The sequence below is a fragment of the Amblyraja radiata genome, chromosome 33, assembly GCF_010909765.2.
Source record: "Amblyraja radiata isolate CabotCenter1 chromosome 33, sAmbRad1.1.pri, whole genome shotgun sequence".
Lineage (NCBI taxonomy): Eukaryota > Metazoa > Chordata > Chondrichthyes > Rajiformes > Rajidae > Amblyraja > Amblyraja radiata.
In genome coordinates, this window is record NC_045988.1 from 21,440,332 (window position 1) to 21,462,436 (window position 22,105).

The window sequence follows — 22,105 nt, forward strand, 5'->3', positions numbered from 1 at the left end:
ATCTACCCACGTTCTCTGAAGTTGTTGCCTGACCCACTGAGTTACTCCAGCATTTTGTGACTAAATATATGATATTCCTATATTCTGCAACCTTGCCATCTGCCAAGTTGCATTTTACAAAATTAGATTTTCCAGAAGGTCTGTGCTAGTATGCCATACGTGGTTTACTGATTTAATCCCATGTTACTGGCCTTTATATTTTTTTCAATCAATTTTCCTGTTCTCGTTTAACTACCGACCTAGCTTTGAAATTCTCTGTGAACACTTTATTCTTCCTCCAACATAATTCTCCAATCAGCGTCACCCCACTACTGTCAACGTTAAACTTTAGACTTTCGGGATATGGTGTAGAAACAGGCCACTCAGCCCATCGAGTCCGCACTGACCAGCAATCCCCGTACTAGCCCTATCCTACATGCTCGGGACAATTTACAATTTCTCTTCTAAGCCAATTAACCGACAAACCTGTATGTCTTTATATTGTGCGAGGAAACTGAAGCATGCGAAGAAAACCCACATGGTCACAGGGTGAACGTACAAACTCCATTCCTGCAGCACCCGTGGTCAGGATCGAACCTGCATCTCAGGCACTGTAAGGCAGCAACTCTACCACTACGCCACTGTGCCACCCAGAGTTAAGCCCCGGTCCCACGATGCGAGTTCACCCAAGAGCTCTCCCGAGTTTAAAAAAAAAATCAAACTCATGGTAAGTACGTAGAATGTACGTAGCGGGTACGTCGGAGCTCGTGGATGTCTCGTAACGGCTCGTAATGCTAACGGTAGGTACTCGGGAAACGCGGAAACCCGTGACGTTTTTTTCAACAGTGTGAAAAATTTCCAAGGGTGAAAAATACTTGTGATGAAGTACCACAAGTTTGATTTTTTTTTAACTCATGAGAGCTCTTGGGTGAACTCGCATTGTGAGACAGGGGCTTTAACAGTCCAGGTCGACAGAGCTTACAACCTAAAATATCTCTGCATCCTCATCCCTCTCCTCCTTTTCTAGATATTCCTCTGACCATAATTTTGAACAATATTGCATTCTGTGACTAGCTAAGGCCGAGGCCTTCAATAATTTTTTTTTTAACCTGTTTATGTTCAAGTCAATGCCTCAGGGTTTCCTTTTACAATGATAAAAGTGCTATTTCCGTGCAAACTGTTTTTTGTGATCTTATAATCTCTGTCTTAGGTAAATCATTCACTTTTACAATAATCCTTGCTATGAAGAGAATTTTACCAGCACTTCAGTAATGTGCATTCAGTGTTATTTCAATGTTAATTCAGTGTGAGGGCATTTGCTGAACAATTACTCAATTCACTTTGTGATTTTGAAAACCTGAAGGATTCCTGATCCTTTTTTAAGAAGAAGAAATCACATCCTATTCCGAACATCATCCCAATTAATCTTCTCTGTATTTTATCCATGAACCTATTATCCTTCTGCAAGTGGAGTGCCTGGATTTAAACATAATACATTAATACATGTATTAATACATAATACATCTATCTCTCACACATATTCAACAGTATGTTCTTCTTTTTATGTTTTGGGTAACTGAGAGGTCTGACGTGGGGCGGTACTCAAGATTTTCTATGCTTCAAGGATTTGATCTGCAAGGATATAGGGACAAATTACAACCACAAAGTAATGTAGAGCTTTTTCTCCCCTCGATCTGCTGAAACATCAGAGATGAAAAATAACCCCCAAAAAACTACAGATGCTGAAAGAAAGACGTGAAAGAAATGCTGGGAACACTGAACAAGTCAGGCAGCATCTGTGGAAAGAGAATCAGAGCTACACTGTTCAGGTAGACAAAAATGTTGGAGGAACTCAGCGGGTGAGGCAGCATCTATCGAGAGAAGGAATAGGCGACGTTTCGGGACGAGACCCTTCTTTAACAGTTCAGGTCATACAACTTTCATCAGACTTTGTCAACTCTGTTTCTCTTTCCACTGATGTTGCCAAACCTGGAGAGTGTTTTCACCATTTTCTCTTTACGTTTGAGAGCAACAGATTCTTCTGAATGAAAGTCATTGACCCTAGTAAGCAGAAAGGTGTGTCTTCTTTGCAATGTCTCATTTCCAACCTGCTGCGGCAGATGCCGAGGCCGAAACCTCGCGATTCGGAACCCAGAAAGTTGGAGCTGGAGCCTCGCGAGTCTACGAAGGCCACGGCCAATGGCCCCTGGGTCTGTGGAGCCCGCGGCTGGGGCCTGGATTGGCGCCACAGAGGCGTCCGGAGGGGACCAGCAGTGATAGTGGAGAGGTCTGTGCGGCGGTCGATGATGGCGCCGACCGACAGATGAGGACGGACCATGTGGAACTGAGGACGCCGCTGCCGGGGGAAGGAACAAAGGAGGACCCGGCATGGGGGGGATCGCCGTGACCAAGGGGGACGAACAATGAAGGGCTCGGCATTGGGGGACCTCCGTGATAGAGGGGGAGAGGAGGAGGGAGAACAAAGGGGGACCTAGCGTGGGAGTACTTTGTAACTTTGTAAGTGCCCTTTATGTGCGACTATTTGCATACCTTGGGTCTGCAAGCAAAGAATTTCACAGTGATTTGTCACATGTGGCAATAAAGTATTCTTTCATTCATTCCTTCATTCCTTCATTCAATCATTCATTCATTCATTCATTCATTCATTCATTCATTCATTCATTCATTCATTCATTCATTCATTCCTTCATTCACACTGGGCTCACACTCTTACTCTCTCAAATATACCATTTTCATAATGTGCCTCCTGTGACAGTGTAGGTTGTACGTTTGGAAGCACAACAGCTTAGTATTGAAATAACAAGGAACTGCAGATGCTGATTTACTAAAGAAACACAAAGTGCTGGAGTACACCCCTGGCGTTTGGCAGAACTATTCAGAATTACATTACCTACCTGCAATATTGGCAAAGATTAATTCTAAGCTAGACACAAAATGCTGGAGAAACTCAACGGGTCAGGCAGCATCTCTGGAGAACATGGAAGGTGACGGTTCGGGTCGGGGTTGTTCTCCAGACTGAATGTTTCAGGTTGGGTCCCCTCTTCAGACTGGGTAATGCAGGCGGGTAATGTAATTTGGAACAGTTCATTCCCAATGCCGGGGGTGCGGTCCCGATCCTCCAACCAACCTCCCAGAGTTTTTTCTCGGGAACTGTTACGCTACAACGCTGCGAACTATGATTTGCTTTCTGGATCTTTCACTTCGCTCTACCTTTTGTACTTGTGTTTGTCTTGACTGTATCCATGTATGGTATTACCAAACACTTTTCACTGTACATCGGTACATGAGGCAATAATACACCTAAACCAAGTACATATGACAATGAATGGTAAAGTGGACCTGAAAATCCAAAGCCACAATAACTTCCATTTTTAAAGGCTCTTATCGAAGTATAAAGACAGTTCCTAAAGGATTATCAAATTAATCTGACACTGGGGTATTAGGACGGATGACCAGAAGATTGGTCAAAGAGATGGGTTTAATGAAGAGATGGGTGTAGCAGAGCAGTGAAGTGTATGAAAGGTCGACAAATGCTCAATGTTATTGCTGCTGAATTGGTGTCACCAATTGTGGAGCAATTACAATCCGTGAGGCACAAGAGAGCAATCTAGGGCAGCACAGTTAAGCCCCTGTCCCACTTAGGAGACCTATACAGCAACCTCTCGTGACCTTGCCTGCCACCCAAACAAAAATCAAGATCGAGGTGACCTGCAACCTCCTACCACCTCCCACGCATATGTTGAAAACCTTCCTCGACTATAAAGAAAACCTCCTTCGACCTCCTTTGACTACCTTTGACTAGCGTCGCAACCGGCTTCGAATAGACCTGCGACTAAAAAATTATCGATTTTTAAAACGGCAACCTATTTTTAGTCGAGGCCGGTTTTAATCATGATGGAAAAAATAGCAGCAACCTAGATGAAGCCTCGACCACGCGGAAACCACTTTCGACCATTAGGGAGAGTGACCAAAACCTCCGGTGACCTCATCGAAACCTTAGGTGGTGGGCAAGGTCACCAGAGGTTGCTGTTTAGGTCTCCTAAGTGGGACAGGGGCTTTAAAGGGCATGTCCCACTTTCCTGACCTAATTCACGACCTCTGCCGAGTTTGCCCTTGACTCATACTCGCAGCATGGTCGTCACAAGGTCATAGGAGGTCGTAAGTAGGTCGTAGGTAGGTCGTGATGCTAGTCGTAGGTATTCGTGGCATCAAATAGGTCGGGGCGTTTTTTCTAGCATGATGAAAAATGTCTACAAGTAAAAAAGGTCGTGAATTAGGTCGTGAAAGTGGGACAGGCCTTAACTCAGAGGCTAGGAGAGGTTGTGGCCATAGTGACCAGTGGATTCCCGGAGGGACTTAAACTCGGATCATGGTTTTCTAATCAAGGTAAAGCTCAATTGAGATCTAATATCGATTATGGTCCACAAGTAGCATGAGTGAAGGGCTCGTGATTAGCAAATGTTTACATATGTTTGAATAATAGAAAGGGGAGATTTGCAATGGAACAAATCAAGTCAGGTTTACTGTCACATACACACTTACAGTGAGGTACAGTTGTAATAACATTCTTGGATGCAGCTGTACAACATGCATATGGACCAGAAGTTCGAGAAGGTAGCTCACTTACCAGCTTTTCAACAGAGATGAGAGGTCTCTATATTTTCGGTCAAATTTTCCTTTAGCCTTGGGAAACCTTAGTTGAAGGAATGTCACTCCATAATTTAACCCTTGAGTTGAGGTATCATTCTGATTATCTGTGCTCTGGAGATTCTTATTCCAAGGTGCTCTTGGCATTCTCAATAAGTCCACAAGTCATAGGAGCAGAATTATTAATTTGGCCCATTGCGTCAACTCCTCCATTCAATCCAGGCTCATCTATCTTTCTCTCTCAACCCCATTCTCTTGCTTTCTCCCCTGTGTTCTAACGTTTTTTATCCTTATTCTTAGCATCACAACTAGTTTATGTGGATCCCAATGACTACCTCCCCTTGTGTGGTATTCTGAGATGCATTGGGGTTTGAAAATACTACTTTGATATTAAAATCATCGAACATAGAATACAGCATAGGATTCAATTTCTACATCAACCCCGGTGGTATATTAAACTAATCCTATCACTCTGCATGAGGTCCGTATTCCTCTATTCCCTGCTAGTCCGTGTATCTGTCTAAATACCTCTTAAATCTGTCTGTCTAAATATCTCTTAAACATTGCTATTGTGTCTACTTACACCACACCCAAGCAGTGCTTCCGGACAACCAATACTCTCTGTGTATAAGGTAGATAAAAATGCTGGAGAAACTCAGCGGGTGAGGCAGCATCTATGGAGCGAAGGAAATAGGCAACGTTTCGGGTCGAAACCCTTCTTCAGATCCGAAGCATTGCCTATTTCCTTCGCTCCATAGATGCTGCCTCACCCACTGTGTTTCTCCAGCATATTTGTCTACCATCGATTTTCCAGCATCTGCAGTTCCTTCTTAAACTCTCTGTCTATAAGATTTTCCCCGCAAATCTACTTAAAATGTTTCCCCATTCACCTTAAATCTATGTACTCTAGTATTTGACATTCCCACCCTGGGAAAAGGACTCTGTCGGTCTATCCTGTCTATTCCTCTCACAATTGTATCTATTTTATATCAAGCTACCCTCCAGCCATTGTTACTCCAGAGATAATGGTCCACGATGATACAAGTCTCCTTATGCATTTATATAAACTCAAATTCAGGAAGTAGTCTCATTCATCTCTTCTCCCCATATGCCCCTCAACTCCCCTTAGAATCTACTACTCACTTAAACACAAGAGGACATTTACAGCACTCAACTAACCTACCACATGCACACCTTTGGGATGTGGGATGAAACCAAAGTACTCGGTGGAAACCCCAGGCAGGGGGAACCTGCAAACTCCACACTGACAGCAGCAAAGGTCAAGATAGAACCGGCCTCTGGAGTTGTGAGGCAGCGACTGCCAACTGTGGGAGGGGAATGGATATTGTGTCACCGATTTTATGTGGTTGGGTGTCAACTTTTGTTTTGATAACACTCTCCATGTTTCTTGGGATGCTTAAAAAAAAATTAAAGGTCAAACTTAAATGCAAGTTGTTTTGTGTCACCTTGCACCCACGTCAATTATAAACACATTCTGACATTCTGGGTTTGGGAGAGTAGATGTTCAGTATTGCTCCACATATCCACTGTGCAGTGATCTTTGGGGGGTGCAGTGAGATCAGGTGAGAACGGGGAAGATTATTTTTAAACCCCTCCCTCCAACTCTTCCCTCATATCTTGTTGACTTTGTCAGACATGGGCGACTCCGGACTGTCAAAGCTGCCACAGCCAGACATAAAAACAGCTTTTTTTCCATGAGTAATAGCTCTACTCAATAACCAAAAATCTGTGGCCTCCTTTTGCTCTGGTATTTTATTTAAATCACATATTTAATCAATAATGTTTTATAATTATGTTTAATGTCTTATGTAACGTTCCTAACTATCACTGTATATGTCATGTTGTCACTTGCGGGCGGAGCACCAAGACAAATTCCTTGTATGTGAATACTTGGCCAATAATCTTATTCATTCATTCATTCAAATGGATGGGCTGCTGGAGTTATCCAATGTCTATTAAACTGTATCCCATCATGGGGCAACACGTATTTGATAACAGGTACAGACCTGATGGGCTGAAGGGCCAGCTTCATTAGTGTATAAATCTCCCCAATGGACCAGCACCCTGCAATGGCAAGGCAGAGAGAATTATTGACAAGGATTGGGTCTGGAACATGGAGCAGTATAGCACAGGAACAGGCCCTTCAGCCCACAATATATGTGCCGAACATGATACCAACGCCTGCACGTAATCCATATCCCTCCATTCCCTGAATATCCAGGTGCCTTTCTAAAAGACTCTTAAGCGCCACTATCGTATCTGCCTCCACCGCCATCCCCAGCAGCGGCTCCAGACACACACCGCCCGCTGTGTACAAAACTTGCTCCACACAAATCTCCTTTAAACTTTGCCCCTCTCACCTTATACCTCTGCCCTCTAGCATTTGATATTTCCATCATGGGAAAAAAGGTTCCGACTGTCTACCCTATCTATGCCTCTCATAATTGTATACACTTCCATCAGGTCTCCCTCATTCTCCAGACCTGCCAGTGAAAACAATCCAAGTCTGTCCAACCTCTCCCTTTAGCCGATACCCACTAATCATTCTGGTAGAATAGACACAAAATGTTGGAGTATCGCAGTGGGTTACTCCATCATTTTGGAGGTTGGATTGAGTGGGTTAAGTTGGGGGTGAGGGGGGGGGGGGGGGGGGATAAAAACACCATTTCTTGCCTCCAATTTATTCCCACCAACTTCTACTTTCAGTCTGAAGAAGGGATCTAACCCAAAGCGTCACCAACTCTTTTTCTCCAGAGATGCTCCCTGACCCCATGAGTTACTCCACCATTTTAGAAATATAGAAGCATAGAAAATAGGTGCAGGAGTAGGCCATTCGGCCCATCGAGCCAGCACCGCCATTCGATATAATCATGGCTGATCATCCAACTCAGTATCCCATCCCTGCCTTCTCTCCATACCCCCTGATCCCTTTAGCCACAAGGGCCACATCTAACTCCCTCTTAAATATAGCCATTGAACTGGCCTCAACTTCCTTCTGTGGCAGAGAATTCCAGAGATACACCACTCTCTGTGTGAAAAATGTTTCCCCCTCATCTCGGTCCTAAAAGATTTCCCCCTTATCCTTAAACTGTGACCCCTTGTTCTGGACTTCCCCAACATCGGGAACAATCTTCCTGCATCTAGCCTGCCCAATCCCTTAAGAATTTTGTAAGTTTCTATAAGATCGCCCCTCAATCTTCTAAATTCTATTTTGTGTCTATCTTCTATTTTCGGGGTGAACCAGCACCTGCAGTTCCTTCCTGCACACCATTCTGGCAACGTGTGACAATATAGTACCATTGATCAAATTAGGAGATTGGAACTAAATACTGGAGTAACTCAGCCAGGACAGGGAGCATCTCAGAAGAGAAGGGATGGGTGATGTTTTGGGTGGAGACCCTTCAGCATTTTGAGTCCCTTCCTACACATTGGAACCAATGGTATTTGTTTCGCTGGGAGCTAGAATGGAGCAGAGGGACCGAAAGGCCTCCTCTTTGTCGTGATGATAAGGGAGGAGGAAGGTTTTCTTTTGGGAGGGGGCGGGGAGAGGGTGGGATTGTGCTGTGATTCCGCTGCTCTCCTCTCCTCCCGGTGGAGCGGTGATGATCTCACCTTGCTCAATGCGCAGTCTCTCCGCAGTCTCCGAGCGCTCGCCTCTCGCATCCCGGGCGCGATGGCAGCTCCGCTGGTCACCCTAGACGAGGAATGGCAGGATTTCTACGAGCTGAAGCCCGAGCGAGCCGGGGGACGGGGACGGCAGAAGCAGCCGATGGAAGAGGAGAACCTGAACGAGCTGGGGTCGGTGAGAACGGCAGGCATCTCGCACCTGGAGGAGCTGAGCGAGCTGGACAATTTCACCACGGAGATGATGAGTTTCAAGTCCATGGAAGACCTGGTCAACGACTTCGATGAGAAGCTCAACGTTTGCTTCCGAAATTACAACGAGAAGACGGAGAATTTGGCCCCGGTGATAAAGCAGGCGGCGATAGAAGAGGAAGAATTCATCAGGGATGACGAGTAAGTGCTTTGTAAAAAAAAACACATCTCAGAGACAAACACATTTTACAATGAACAGTGAGACTGAAATTGTGAAGACTGTGTTTCCATTCATCGCCACAAGGCATGATACTGAATCGATATTCACGCCGCTTTGGGGGTATTTTTTTTATTGTTCAATCTCCCTGAGAATGAATTAATCTTATTCAATGTCGATTCATCCCGGGAGTTGGATTCAATGAAGCGGTTTTCTGCTTTATGTAAGAATGGGGCTTGTGCGCGTTGCAATCGTGGGTCTGCATGGGTATCTTTTGTTAGATGTGTTTTCACTGTGACCCAACACTCGGCACATCACCTACACACCACCGAGAGAAAGCAAAAGGATTTAAAAAGCGAACACCAGATTGCATTAAAAAATATATATTATTATTATTATTATGTATTATTATTATGTATTATTTATCCTGATCCTGAACATCATTGCGATGAGATTTAAGTTTATTTCAGTTGAAATATTTGATTGTGGGCAATATCAATAAACTCCAGGTTTCCAGAATGTATTTTTAGTAATTTATTGGAAAAAATAGATTGATTGAGCAGTTCTGGTTGGAAACCATGCGGGTAGTGAAAATGCATTGAAGCAGAGAGGTGACAACAAGAGGGAGAGAGTGGGATAAGGAGGGCGGGAGGGAGAGGGAGGGAGGGGGAGAGAGGGAGGGGGAGAGGAAGGAGAGAGAGAGTGGGAGAGGGAGGGAGAGAGAGAGAGAGATCGAGAGAGAGAGGTTTCACAGATAATTACTGCACCAGGCTGTTATAAAGGCTAAACCCAGACCTCAGCTTATTTATCTGCTAAACCCAGCAATGACTGAAAGACTGTAGGAAGGGACTGTGTAGGAAGGGACTGCAAATGCTGGTTTACACCGAAGATAGACACAAAGAGCTGGAGTAAGTCAGCGGGTTAGACAACATCTCAGGAGAGAATGAATGGGTGGCTTTTTGGGAACGATGAAAGACTAATGTCTTTACTATGACTTGGTTACCATGAGATCATGTTGGCCACCACTTTGGATTTTGCGTAGGAAGGAACTCCAGATGCTGGTTTACACCGAAGATAGACACAAAAAGCTAGAGTAACTCAGCGGGACAGGTGGCATCTCTGGAGAGAAGGAATGGGTGATGCTTTGGGTCGAGACCCTTCTTCAGACTGAGTGGCAGGGAGAGGGGAAGCAGTTTGTCATAAGGACATAGAGGGCAGGTTCTGCAAGTGTGGACTCGGCAAAAGGGCTGGCATTCTTGTGAGAAAGTGCACTGTCATCACATGATGCCGGGACGCAGTTAATCCACATGACAGGTTGTGCCCTACATTCACATTCAGTGGGAGATCCGTGCCTTCAGTCTCAGGCATGTTGTAGTCTGCCCCTTTGATGTATTCATATTCAGATGCCTCTAATTAGTGGGAATGGAGAGGAACTGTCGTTGCCTTATTCAGTGGGTAAATACATCACTGAGTGTAGCACTGAGTCCCATCATTCCACGCGTGCATACCCCTGTGGAATACCTGGTGCTGGAGTAAGGCTGCCATGGTTGCTCCGAGTCCCTTTGCACAAAGACAACTCAAATGCCCGGATAGAGTGGATGTGGTGAGGATATTTCCACAAGTGGGAGAGTCTAGGACCAGAGGCCGTAGCTTCTGAAGGGTGTTCCTTTAGAAAGGTGATGAGGAATTTCTTCAGTCAAGGGGTGGTGAATCTGTGGAATTCGTTGCCACAGAAGGCTGTGGAGGCCAAGTCAATGGATCTTTATAAGGCGGAGATTGATAGATTATTGATTAGTGCAGATATTGGGTTGTGGGGAGAAGGCAGGAGAATGTAGTTGAGAGGGAAAGAAAGATAAGCCATGATTGATTGGAGGAATAGACCTCATGGGCCGAATGGCCGTATTCTGCTCCTATAACTTAGGAACACAAAGCGACCTTCTGGTAATGCAGAAACGTGTCATGTTGTGTGCCTGCAGGTGTATGAGCGATCATGTCATTGAGAGCGTGTGGGACATCATTATGTCTGCTCTGTGCTAGTACAAGACAAAGGCAGGTCCCTACGATGATGCCACCCACAGTCAACTTAATTTGTATTGCCATGGGTCCAATTGCAGATTTGTTACACAACAGAGGGAAGCCATTCAGTCCATCAAATCAGTGCAGTATAGTGTTGCTAACGCAATATAGTCCAGCCTTATTTACCTGCTCTTTCACCATAGCCCTGCAATTTATTTTATCTTCAAAAAATGGTCCATTAAAATCCACAATGGAAACTGCATTTGTCTCCTAATCTGAGGAAAAACATTCTTGCCATAGAGGGAGTACAAAGAAGGTTCACCAGACTGATTCCTGGGATGGCAGGACTTTCATATGAAGAAAGACTGGATAGACTCGGCTTGTACTCGCTAGAATTTAGAAGATTGAGGGGGGATCTTATAGAAACGTACAAAATTCTTAAGGGGTTGGACAGGCTAGATGCAGGAAGATTGTTCCCGATGTTGGGGAAGTCCAGAACAAGGGGTCAAAGTTTGAGGATAAGGGGGAAATCTTTTAGGACCGAGATGAGAACATTTCTTTTCACACAGAGAGTGGTGAATCTGTGGAATTCTCTGCCACAGAAAGTAGTTGAGGCCAGTTCATTGGCTATATTTAAGAGGGAGTTAGATGTGGCCCTTGTGGCTAAAGGGATCAGGGGGTATGGAAAGAAGGCAGGTACAGGATGCTGAGTTGGATGATCAGCCATGATCATATTGAATGGCGGTGCAGGCTCGAAAGGCCAAATGGCCTACTCCTGCACCTATTTTCTATGTTTCTATGTCACATTGTCTGTACATTCTAATTATTTGCTGTGTTAAAAACAAACACATTCTCACATCTTGCCCTTGCTTCTTTGACCAATCTTTTAAATCTACGGTCTTGACGCCTTTGGTAAAGGGAAGATCTTCTCCTCTGCTCTTCCCTCTCGCATTCTCTATCTGAATAAATCTGTTGTCATTGTGTATGCCTTTATCACATTTGTGGATAGAGACTATTGCCGGGACTTGAAAACTGTAGCATTGAGTAAAGGTGCGGCTGGAGAAGATGGTACTGAGGGAAACTTATTATGGTATATATAGAAAACTCTGGGGATCCTAGGTAGAATAAATGGTAAGACGTCTCTGCACTCTCTCCAGCACCTTAACATCCTTCCTAAAGAGCAATGGCCACAATTGGACACAATACCTGAATTGTGACCTTCAATTAATGTTTTAAAAGATTTGACATAATCGGCTTGCTTTTATACTCAATGCTTGTTTATGAAGCCCGGGATCTAATGTTCTTTGTTAATCAGTTCTTCCGCTTGTGAAACATGGGAGTACTCCAGGTAGTCTGTGGAACATCTTGAGGAACGTGAGCCATGGGGGAAATAGTTTGGTGTATACTATGGTGTAATAATACACCATAATAATAGTAGTGATACATGGTGGTGCAGCGGTAGACCTGTTGCCTTACAGCGCCAGTGACCCGAGTTAGATCCTGACTACGGGCGCTGTCTGTAAGGGGTTTGTACATTCTCCCCGTGACCTGCGTGGGTTTTCTCCGGATGCTCAGGTTTCCTCCCACACTCCAAAGATGCATAGGTTTGTAGGTTAATTGACTTTGATAAAATTGTAAATTGTTCCGAGCGTGTGAAGGATAGTGTTAGTGTATGGGGTGATCGCTGGTCGGCACGGACTCAGTGGGCTGAAGGGCCTGTTTCCACGCTGTCTCTCTAAACTAAACTAACCTAAACGACTCTTGTGCAGGGGAGATGGTGCATGGAACAGTGTTGGAGTCAGCAACATCATTACTTTAGCATAATTTGGAAAGTGATTTGCAAATTCAACTCCTGCAATCAAATTCAAAATGATCAATACTCTGATTATGTGAAGGTTCCTGGCAATGCAATAATTGGTCTGGAGCTTCCTGAATTAAGCAAGCATTAACATCACTTCAAACAAAAATCTGCAATTATCTACATATCATTTATCATGAACTGGCTTGGCTTAGTTGGCAGCTTTCATTTCCTTAACTCAGAGATTTGAATCTAATGCCAGATTTTGCTATTGAGTATACTGTTTAGTTTAGTTTAGTTTAATGTGTACCAAGGTACAGTGAAAAGCTTTTGTTGTGCGCAAACCAGTCGGCGCAAAGACTATGCATGATTACAATTGAGCAATCCACAGTGTACAGGCACATGATAAAGGGAATAATATTTAGTGCCCGATAGAGTCCAGTAAAGTCCAAGAGTCTCCAGTGAGGTGGATTGTAGCTCAGGCTCGCTCTCTAGTTGTTGATAGTTGTTAAGGCAAAGCTGTGTGGTCATAGAAGGCATCTTTCAAAGGAGGCACAAAAACAGGCACACCTGCCTCTGCCAGGGGCTCTGTATAAAACCCAAAACTATTTCAAGAACTCCAGTTTAGGGTGGTGCGTCTGATAGCTCACATTGCTGGAGACCTGGGTTCAGTGTTGTGCAGCAATGTCCTGAGTTTCATTTACAATTTGTGCTGTCGGTTCATCTCTGAATGAAACCGCGAGGACATTACAAGTTCCCAGAAGGTGCTGACAAATATCAACTGGTTAAACTGAGGCACCTTCTGCCCTTGCAAACGGCGGCACGGTGGCGCAGAAGTAGAGTTGCTGCCTTACAGAGACCCGGGTTCAATCCTAACTATGGGTGCTGTCTGTATGGAGTTTGTACATTCTCCCTATAACCGCGCGGGTTTTCTCTGGGTGCTCCGGTTTCCTCCCACATTTCAAAGACCTGTGGGTTCGTAGGTTAATTGATTTCTGTAAATTGTCGCTAGAGTGTAGGATAGAACTAGTGTATGTTAGTCGGAATGGACTTGGTGGGCCGATGGGCCTGTTTCCACTCTGTATCGTCAAAGTAAACGAAACAAAACTAAAGGTCCCAAGAACAACTTTTGAAAGAAATAGGGGAGTAAGCTGCTTCCCTCTCAGTCAGCATCTAAAAAAACCAATGTTGCAGAAATAAACATATCTACACATGCTGATCTACACATGCTGATTGACTCCCACATATCTCAGCAAAGCTCCACATCAAACCTACTTCATTTCCTAAACAATGCTTTGAAACCTGTTTGCTCCTCCAACAAGACAGATGAAATTGTCCCTATACAGGGCGATTATTTGGAATAACATAAGATATAGATTATTTCAGTGACCATGCACCTTGATATTAGAGTGATGTTGCCTGAACATATAAGCTTTGTCCTTTTTATATTATTTCAATTCTCTGTGCCCGCATTCCATCTGTGCCTTTACCTTTGAATTCAACAATGTAGTGTGCATTCAATTCTCCACAGCAGGTATATAAGAGGCCAAATCTTCACTCAATGGGAATAAAAATTGGTGAATTAATTGAAGAGGGCTTCTTCTCTTCCGCTTGCGATCCATTTATTAACTGCAAATGCAGCATCGTCAACCCTGCTCTTCGAAATCAATGTGAACCTCCTGAAGCAAAAGTGTTGCCAAAGGTGAAAGAGACTCTGTTCATTATTCATGAGTGGAATCTTTATCCAGTCATTCATGCCTCTGCTGCCAGATTTTAGGGCTTTCATTTTCACAGCTAAGATTTGTATTGTGCCGTTAAAATAGCAAAACATCATCAGATGAAATTTGACATCTTCACGTAAAGGAAGGAGAACAAATTTTCAAAAGCTCGTCCAGGTTGCTCCCAAGATGGTGCCCAGGACAGGTGACGCTGTGCGTGCTGGTCCCAGAAGTGGATCTCCAATCATTGATGACAATCGCTCCACTCTTTTATCTGTACACTGTGGACGGCTTGATTGTAATCATGTAAAGTATTTCCGCTGGCTGGAGAACACGCAACATAAAAGCTTCTCACTGGTACCTTGGTACGGTACGGTGACGATAATAAACTAAACTCAAGGTTTTGAGAAGTGACCTTGAGGCAGGAGGGAAGCTAGTCTGAAGAAGAGCCTCGACTGAAACATCACCTTATTCTTTTTCTCCGGAGATGCTGCCTGACCCGCTAAGTTACTCCAGTATTTTGTGTCCACCCTCCCTCCCTTAGTTAGTTTGGTTTGTTAGTTTAACTATTTAGTTAGTTTGGGCAGACAATTCATTTCTCACTTGTTCAGGTTCTGTTTTCCAGCAGCCTGGTGAGATCCAGTCATCAAGGGGAGAAGTGGAGAGCTCTGTTCATTCAATGCTCCTCGATGTGAAATAGATATTTTATCCAACTATGGTACTGAACCTTGATTGCTTTCAAGATCAGATCAGGTCACAGATCAGAAAATTCTTCATAAGCAGCAAGAATTGTAACATCAGACTGTGTAGTAGTATTAGTAGGAAGTATTAGTATTAGCTTTCCCTATGTGACTATATCCCTGGGTCCTAACTGTCCAACATCCCTATGTAGGGATGAAGTGCAGATGCTGGTTTACACCGAAGATAGACACAAAGTGCTGGAGTAATTCAGCGGATCAGGCAGCATCTCTGGAGAAAAGGAAAAGGTGACGTTTCAGGTGGAGACCCTTCTTCAGACTAAAGCCAGGGAGTGGGACACTGATCGCATCGCTCCATCATCATCCCTCATCCCTTTCTTGTCAGATTCCACAAATTGCAGCACTTTGGTGTGTCCATTTGTCACCTCCCCACCTCTGTTGCTATCTCGAACCTTCCCTCTCCCATCTGACTATGCGCCATCAACCCTTCCTCACTTGGGTCCACCGACAACCTACCAGCCCTTGCCCCAGCCTTCTCCGTCACCTCTTTATACTAGCTACTGGGATAACATAGTGTGAACAGGCCAGTGTGGACTTGGGTGGGTGTGAAGAGCCTGTTTCCATGCTGAATCTTTCAGCCAATTCAATCAAGCAATCTCTTTTCTATTCCTTCATTCCAGACCAAGGGTCTCAAACCAAAATGCCAACTGTCCATTTCCCTCCACAGATGCTGCCTGACTAGCTAAGTTCCAACAGCACCTTGGCTTTTAGTCATGATACAGTAGTTATGGTCTAGGGAATATTTTATTCAGTAGTCCTTGCAACACATTTGAGGGAATTGGGACCATAACGTATCGTGTAATGTGTGTCATTTTCAATCAGTCAACTGTTGTAATTCTCCATCAGTTTCCCCAAATCAGGAGAGATTCTTGATCAAAGTAGGCTAGAATTCAATGTTAATGCCATCCGGACGCAAGGTCCCCAGGCGGAATATGAGGTGCTGTTCCTCCAATTTCCGCTGGTGCTCACTCTGGCAATGGAGGAGACCCAGGACAGAGAGGTGAATTCAATGTTAATGCCATCCGGACGCAAGGTCCCCAGGCGGAATATGGAATTCAATGCACCCGCTGAGTTTCTCCAGCATTTTTGTGTACCTGAGATTCTTGATCAGTTGATTTGATAACACTTATTTAGGATTGCCGTTCAAAGTCTGTTCTATTCCCCAGCCCTGACTGATCCTGTACCTGTAGTCATGCTCGTGAATGGAGAATAATACTGTCTGATGGCACATATTTTTATTAGCATCATAGGGCTGTGAAGCTACAGATCTGGGCAAACTATTTGTGAAAACTGCTGTTCATATTTCCTTTGCTAAACCAGGTACCATCAGTTCAGGGGTTTACTAAACGCTGCGCTGGAGTGCCTCGGTTGCCTCAGGAGGATGAGCTGGACAGGGCACGTGCATCCTCTGGTTAGAAGATGGCGAGGGAAACGATTGAAACACATGAGATCCCGATGTGTCATGGTTGCGATGGGGTGGGAGATTGCAACCTTCACGTGGACCGCCCTGTTTCGATCAATCAACTCGGCGTGCACAATCAAATAAGATCAAATAGAACAAGTTGTCCTACAACTTTAGGCTGTGCACGCCATACGCAAGAAGAAGAAGAAGATTATTGAGATGTGGAAATTATATTTCCATTTACGGGGTCATACTTAGAATTTGGGTCATACTTTAAAAGAAACGTGCATTTAGAGCAGAGGTTAGGTTGGAGATACATCATGGAAACATGCCCTTCGACCACCTGAATCTGCGCCCATCAGCAATCCCCGCACACTAACGCCATCCTACACATATTAGGGAGAATTTACAATTTTACAAAGCCAATTAACCTACAAACCTTTACGTCTTTGTAGTGTGAGAGGAAACAGGAGATCCCGGAGAAAATCCACACAGGTCAGGCGGAAAACGTAAAAGCATTGATGTATAGAGGGATCTTGGGATCCAAGTCGATAACTCCCTGAAAGTGGCAATACAAGTAGATACAGTGGTGAAGAATGCTTGCCGTCATTAGTCAGGCATTGAGTGGAAGAGGAATATCATGATGCAGCTTTATAGGACGTTGGTGAGGCCGTATTTGGAGAATTGCTTGCAGTTCTGGTCACCCATTACAGGAAGGCTTTGGAAAGGATACAGAGGAGGTTTACCAGAATGATATCTGGATTAGAGGATATTAGCTACAGGGAGAGATTGGACAGACATCGATGGTTTGCTCCGAAATGGCAGAGTTTGCTGGGAGACTTGATCGAAGTTTATTAAATTATGAGAGGAATAGATAAGTTAGACAGTCAGAACCTATTTCTAAGGATGGAAATATCAAATATCAGGGCATAAGTTTATGTTGAGAGAGTATGGAGGAGAATTGCGGGGCATGTTTTTTTGCACAGAGGATAGTGAGTAACTGGAATTCTCTGATGGGCTAGTGGTGGAGACAGATAGGATACTGGCATTTAAGAGATTTGTGGATAAGCACATGGATGTGCAGGGAATGTGGATTATGTGTAGGCAGATAAGGGTTGGTCTAGGCAGCATGTTCGGCACAGGCCGAAGGGCCTGATTCCATGGTGTACCTTTCTATGCTCTGTGTTCTTTACAAATAGGGGCATCTTTCACTCTTCACATGGATCAATTCATCCTCGCTTTGGAGTATTGCATGCAGTTCTGGTCACCCATTACTCGTCTTCCTGTAGCCAAAGTCCTGTAAATCTGCATCATGATATTCCTCTGCTACTCATCCTCTTCTGTACATCCATCACACAAAGGGTGGTGGGGGTATGGATCAAGCTGCCAGAGGAGGTAGTTGAGGCTGGGAATATCCCAACGTTTAAGAAACAGTTAGAATAGGACAAGTTTGGAGGGATATGGACCAAGCGCAGGCAGGTGGGACTAGTGTAGCTGGGACATGTTGGCCGGTGTGGGCAGGTTGGGCCGAAGGGCCTGTTTCCACACTGTATCACTCCATGTCTCTACTCAATTCATCCTCGATCCTGACGGACTGCCTTGCAGAGATTGGTCAAATCCTGATCATGTCCCAATGTATTCCTCAAACAATTCAACGCAAGCCTCAAGCTTGGATCAGAATCGACATTCAAAGTCCAGGGAGAGTAAACAATGAACTTTTGTCTCTTAATAACGTCAACATGAAGGCTGGACACATGATGTTCTGGGATATTATCAATTGCCAGCAGGATATTATGAGACAGATAACCCTGTTGTTATGGATGGGAGCATTGCCCAGAGTAAAATATGACCATTTTATCGCATTTTGTAATGAAAGTCATCCAGTTCTCCTTTATCTGTCGTTTTCAAGAAAAATAAATCTCATCTTCCTCTTCCTTCTGTCTTTCGACATCTCCTGTGGATGTTGTAATCCAAGTTGGTAAAGAGCACTTTGTCACGACCGAGAATATAATAGTGTTTTAATGGGTTTGATGGACATCAAGCCTTGAGATTGTACTGAGTAATGATTAGTGACAAATGCTTAAAGCATGAAGAATCACTGGCCATTATGTTAATGGGTAGGTTGATGAGAGTTAGCATCTCCATTAGAACTGTGGGCAAAGGGAATAAGTGCCGACCTTCAAGAGCATAATTTCCCATCAGTCAGCTTCTGCTGACTCACTATTTCTGTGGCCTTCAGATAACTTTTCCAAATTATAATCATCCCTAAGTAAACCTGAGCAATAAATATTTGCATAAACATGCTGACGGGCGAAGCAATTAAAAGGTTTTGATAGGATACTGTAAATGCAACTCATTCTGTGATGGGGAAGTTCACAAACGAACAATGCAATCTTAACACTTGTGCCAGGCCATTTAGGAAGGCAATCAGGAAGATATTGAGTTCATCAGTGATAGGAGCAGAATTAGGCCATTCGGCCCATCGAGTCTACTCTGCCATTCAATCGTGGCTGATCTATCTTTCCCTCTCAATCCCATTCTCCTGCCTTCTCCTCACAACCCCTGACACCCGTAATAATCAAGAATATCTCTATCTCTGTCTTATATCAGCATTGACTAGGCCTCCACAGCCTTCTGTGCTTTGGAGTCTTGGAGATACAGCATGGCGCAGACCCTTCAGCCCATCAAGTCTATGACAACCATCGATCACCCATTAATCCAATTTAATCTCACTTTCAATTTTTTCATTCCCGCCTGTGACTCCTGGTGCCTCGCAACAACCTACTATCCATCATCTGCTTAGTTCTGGTGTCTAATATCTTTCCCAAATCTGGATCTCTTCCACCAATCTGCACCACCCTCTGTTCTCTTCCCAACCACCTGCGACCTTTAACCATGGGATCGCCACGTTCATCACAGCCTTACCTTGCCTCCAAATGCCCTTCAACAGCCCCCATCTGCAGGGCTGCCAACATTGGGTGAGAGTTGAGACTGAGAAATTGCGAGGGAGGGCGTGGGAGGGGGTGTTCCCCCTCCCATAGTAGGCTCCGGAGGCGGCACCAACACCCGGTCCGCTTCTGGCTCCGGACCGGGGTTAAACCTCCATGGGGTGTGGACAGAGCGGTCGACGGACATAGAGCCGCCAGAGGTGAGGGTGTGAGGTGTGTGCCGTGCCTCAGGGGGGAAGGGGGAGGGGGGTTGGTGCTGGGACCACCGCCGCCGTGTCTCGCCTATCACACCATCTGCATGGGAGAAACTAAACTACTTTTTTTCCCCCCAAAATCATCCCACAGGCCGGTAGTTTGACAGCCCTGCTATAAACCAATCCCCTCTAGTGCTTGAATCACATATCCTGGGAAAAAGACTATGCATTCACCTGATATTCTCCTCATGGTTTTTACTCACCTCTAAAACTATTTTTGCTTTATTTTGAACTTTCAGCACCCGCAGATATTTGAGCGTGAGAAATTTTGTGATCAGCGTGAGAGCGTGAGAATTTTGTGAAATGCGTGAGTCTCACGCTCAATGCGTGAGAGTTGGCAATCCTGCTAATAATGCAAACATTTTATGCATGTTCCAATTGTTTGGACAAAAATCACTTATTACTGCTTTATAACAGTTAAGTTACTTTAAGACCATTTCAGAAATGATGGCAGTCAACAAACAATCAACTAACAAATTAAAGCAAACTAAAAAGAAATAACGTTCCCTTTCCTGACTCGACCTCATAAGTACTTTAACGCTGTTAACAGAGCAAAGGGATATTAATCACAAGAATCAAAATGGGGAAAGAGGGGGTAATTTTGCAAAAATGGTCATTCTAAGCCCATTCAGATCTTCATAGAGTCAGAGTTATACAACATGTACATGGCTGGCCCAATTTGTCCATAATGATCAAGCTGGCATTCTGCGTGCCCAGGGACTGGCTGCCGTTCCTAGATCAGCTCGCGTCCCAGGGACTGGCTGCAGTTCTCAGGTCGGCTCGCCTGCCCTGACCCTGCGAAAACGAATTGAAAAAAAAGTGGTTTTTCGGGTTATGGGCCGGATTCAGCCCGTGTGCCGTAGGTTGCTGAACCCTGTCCTAGATGTTTGGCCTCATTGTGGTCCTCCCCATGTTTTACAACCGATTCACCTGGTTAGTTTTATCTCCGGCTGCTTCATGTTGTCGGCGGCTGCACATCCAACCAAGAAAGAAGAGAAAAGAGATGTGACATCACTCACAGCCGCCAACTGACGCGCTTCCCCAGACTGCACAGATCGTTGTGATATGGCGCAAAAAGACAAACTGTGCAGGGACTGATGACAGCGTGAGAATTCTGTCATCAACGTGAGAATTGGCTGAAATGCGTGACTCTCACGCTCAAAGCATGAGAGTTGGCAGCCCTGTCTAAGGCCAAGATGTGACAACAGATGCACAGGGAGACACACACGCACACACGCACACACACACACACACACACACACACACACACACACACACACACACACACACACACACACACACACACACACACACACACACACACACACACATACACACACACACACACACACACACAGGGAGACAGACACACACACACACACAGGGAGACAGACAGACACACACACACGGGGAGACACACACACACAGGGATACACACACACACAGGGATACACACACACACACAGGGAGACACAGACACACACAGACACACACACACACACACACACACACACACACACACACACACACACACACACACATACACACACACACACACACACACAGGGAGACACAGCCACACACACACAAGGAGACCCAAACACAAACGGGGAGACACACACACACACACACACACACAGAGACACGCGCACACACACACAGGGAGACACACACAGGGAGGCACACACACACACACATACAAGGAGACACACACAGGGAAACAGACACACACACACACCTTTCCTTCCCCCACCCTCCCTCCCTCTTTCCTCCCCCCATCCCTCCCTCTCTTTCCTCCCCTCCCTCTTTTTCCTCACGCTTCCTCTTTCTCCCCTTTCTCCTTCCCTTCCTTCATCCCTTACTACATTCCCTCCCCCTGTCTCTCTTTGCCTCCATCCTTCCCTTTTTGTCTTTCTCTCTCTCTCTTTCTCCCTTCCCTCTCTTTCCCGGGCCGCCCAATGGGGAGTCTGGCGGGCACAGTGCAGCGTGGATTGGCGGCGCTGGCGCTGCCGTGTGAGTTGAAGGGCAGGAGGGAGGGAGGGAGCGAGTTTGCCGCGGCAGCCGGAAGCGCAGCGCTCGCAGACGGCGCACAAAAGCGCTGACACCCGCTGCCCGGGACCGACGCGCTTCCCCAATCCGTGCAGATCGCTGTCATGTGGCGCAAAGAGACAAATTGTGCAGCTCCACTATAGGATCTTTGCTGTGCAGGGACTGAAGTCAGCGTGAGAATTCTGTCTTCAGCGTGAGGGCGTGAGAATTGGCTGAAATGCGTGAGTGTCACGCTCAAACCGTGAGAGTTGGCAGCCCTGCATCTGATCCTGGCCTTCACTATCCTACCTGTCCCCAGATTACTGCCTTGTGTCACAGGAACTCCACCATCCACAGGCTTAAACAGACTGACTTCATCGCAGTTAATCTATTTTTTTTAAGTATCCTAACTTCAGAGTTTAGCTCTCCCCACCCAACTGCAGAATGTCGTTCTGGTCCATATGCAACTTATTCCCCACACG

General features: G+C 45.2%; 1 protein-coding gene across 1 annotated transcript in view; it reads left to right on the forward strand.

Annotated features, from left to right (window-relative positions):
• The first annotated feature begins 8,253 nt into the window (after positions 1-8,253).
• The window catches only part of fez1 (fasciculation and elongation protein zeta 1), a 57,524-nt gene continuing 43,672 nt past the window's right edge, over positions 8,254-22,105 (forward strand). The window contains exon 1 of the mRNA XM_033049510.1: positions 8,254-8,685. Within this exon, the coding sequence (XP_032905401.1) occupies positions 8,342-8,685 (344 nt within the window). The 5' untranslated portion in view covers positions 8,254-8,341. The remainder of the gene's footprint in view (positions 8,686-22,105) is intronic.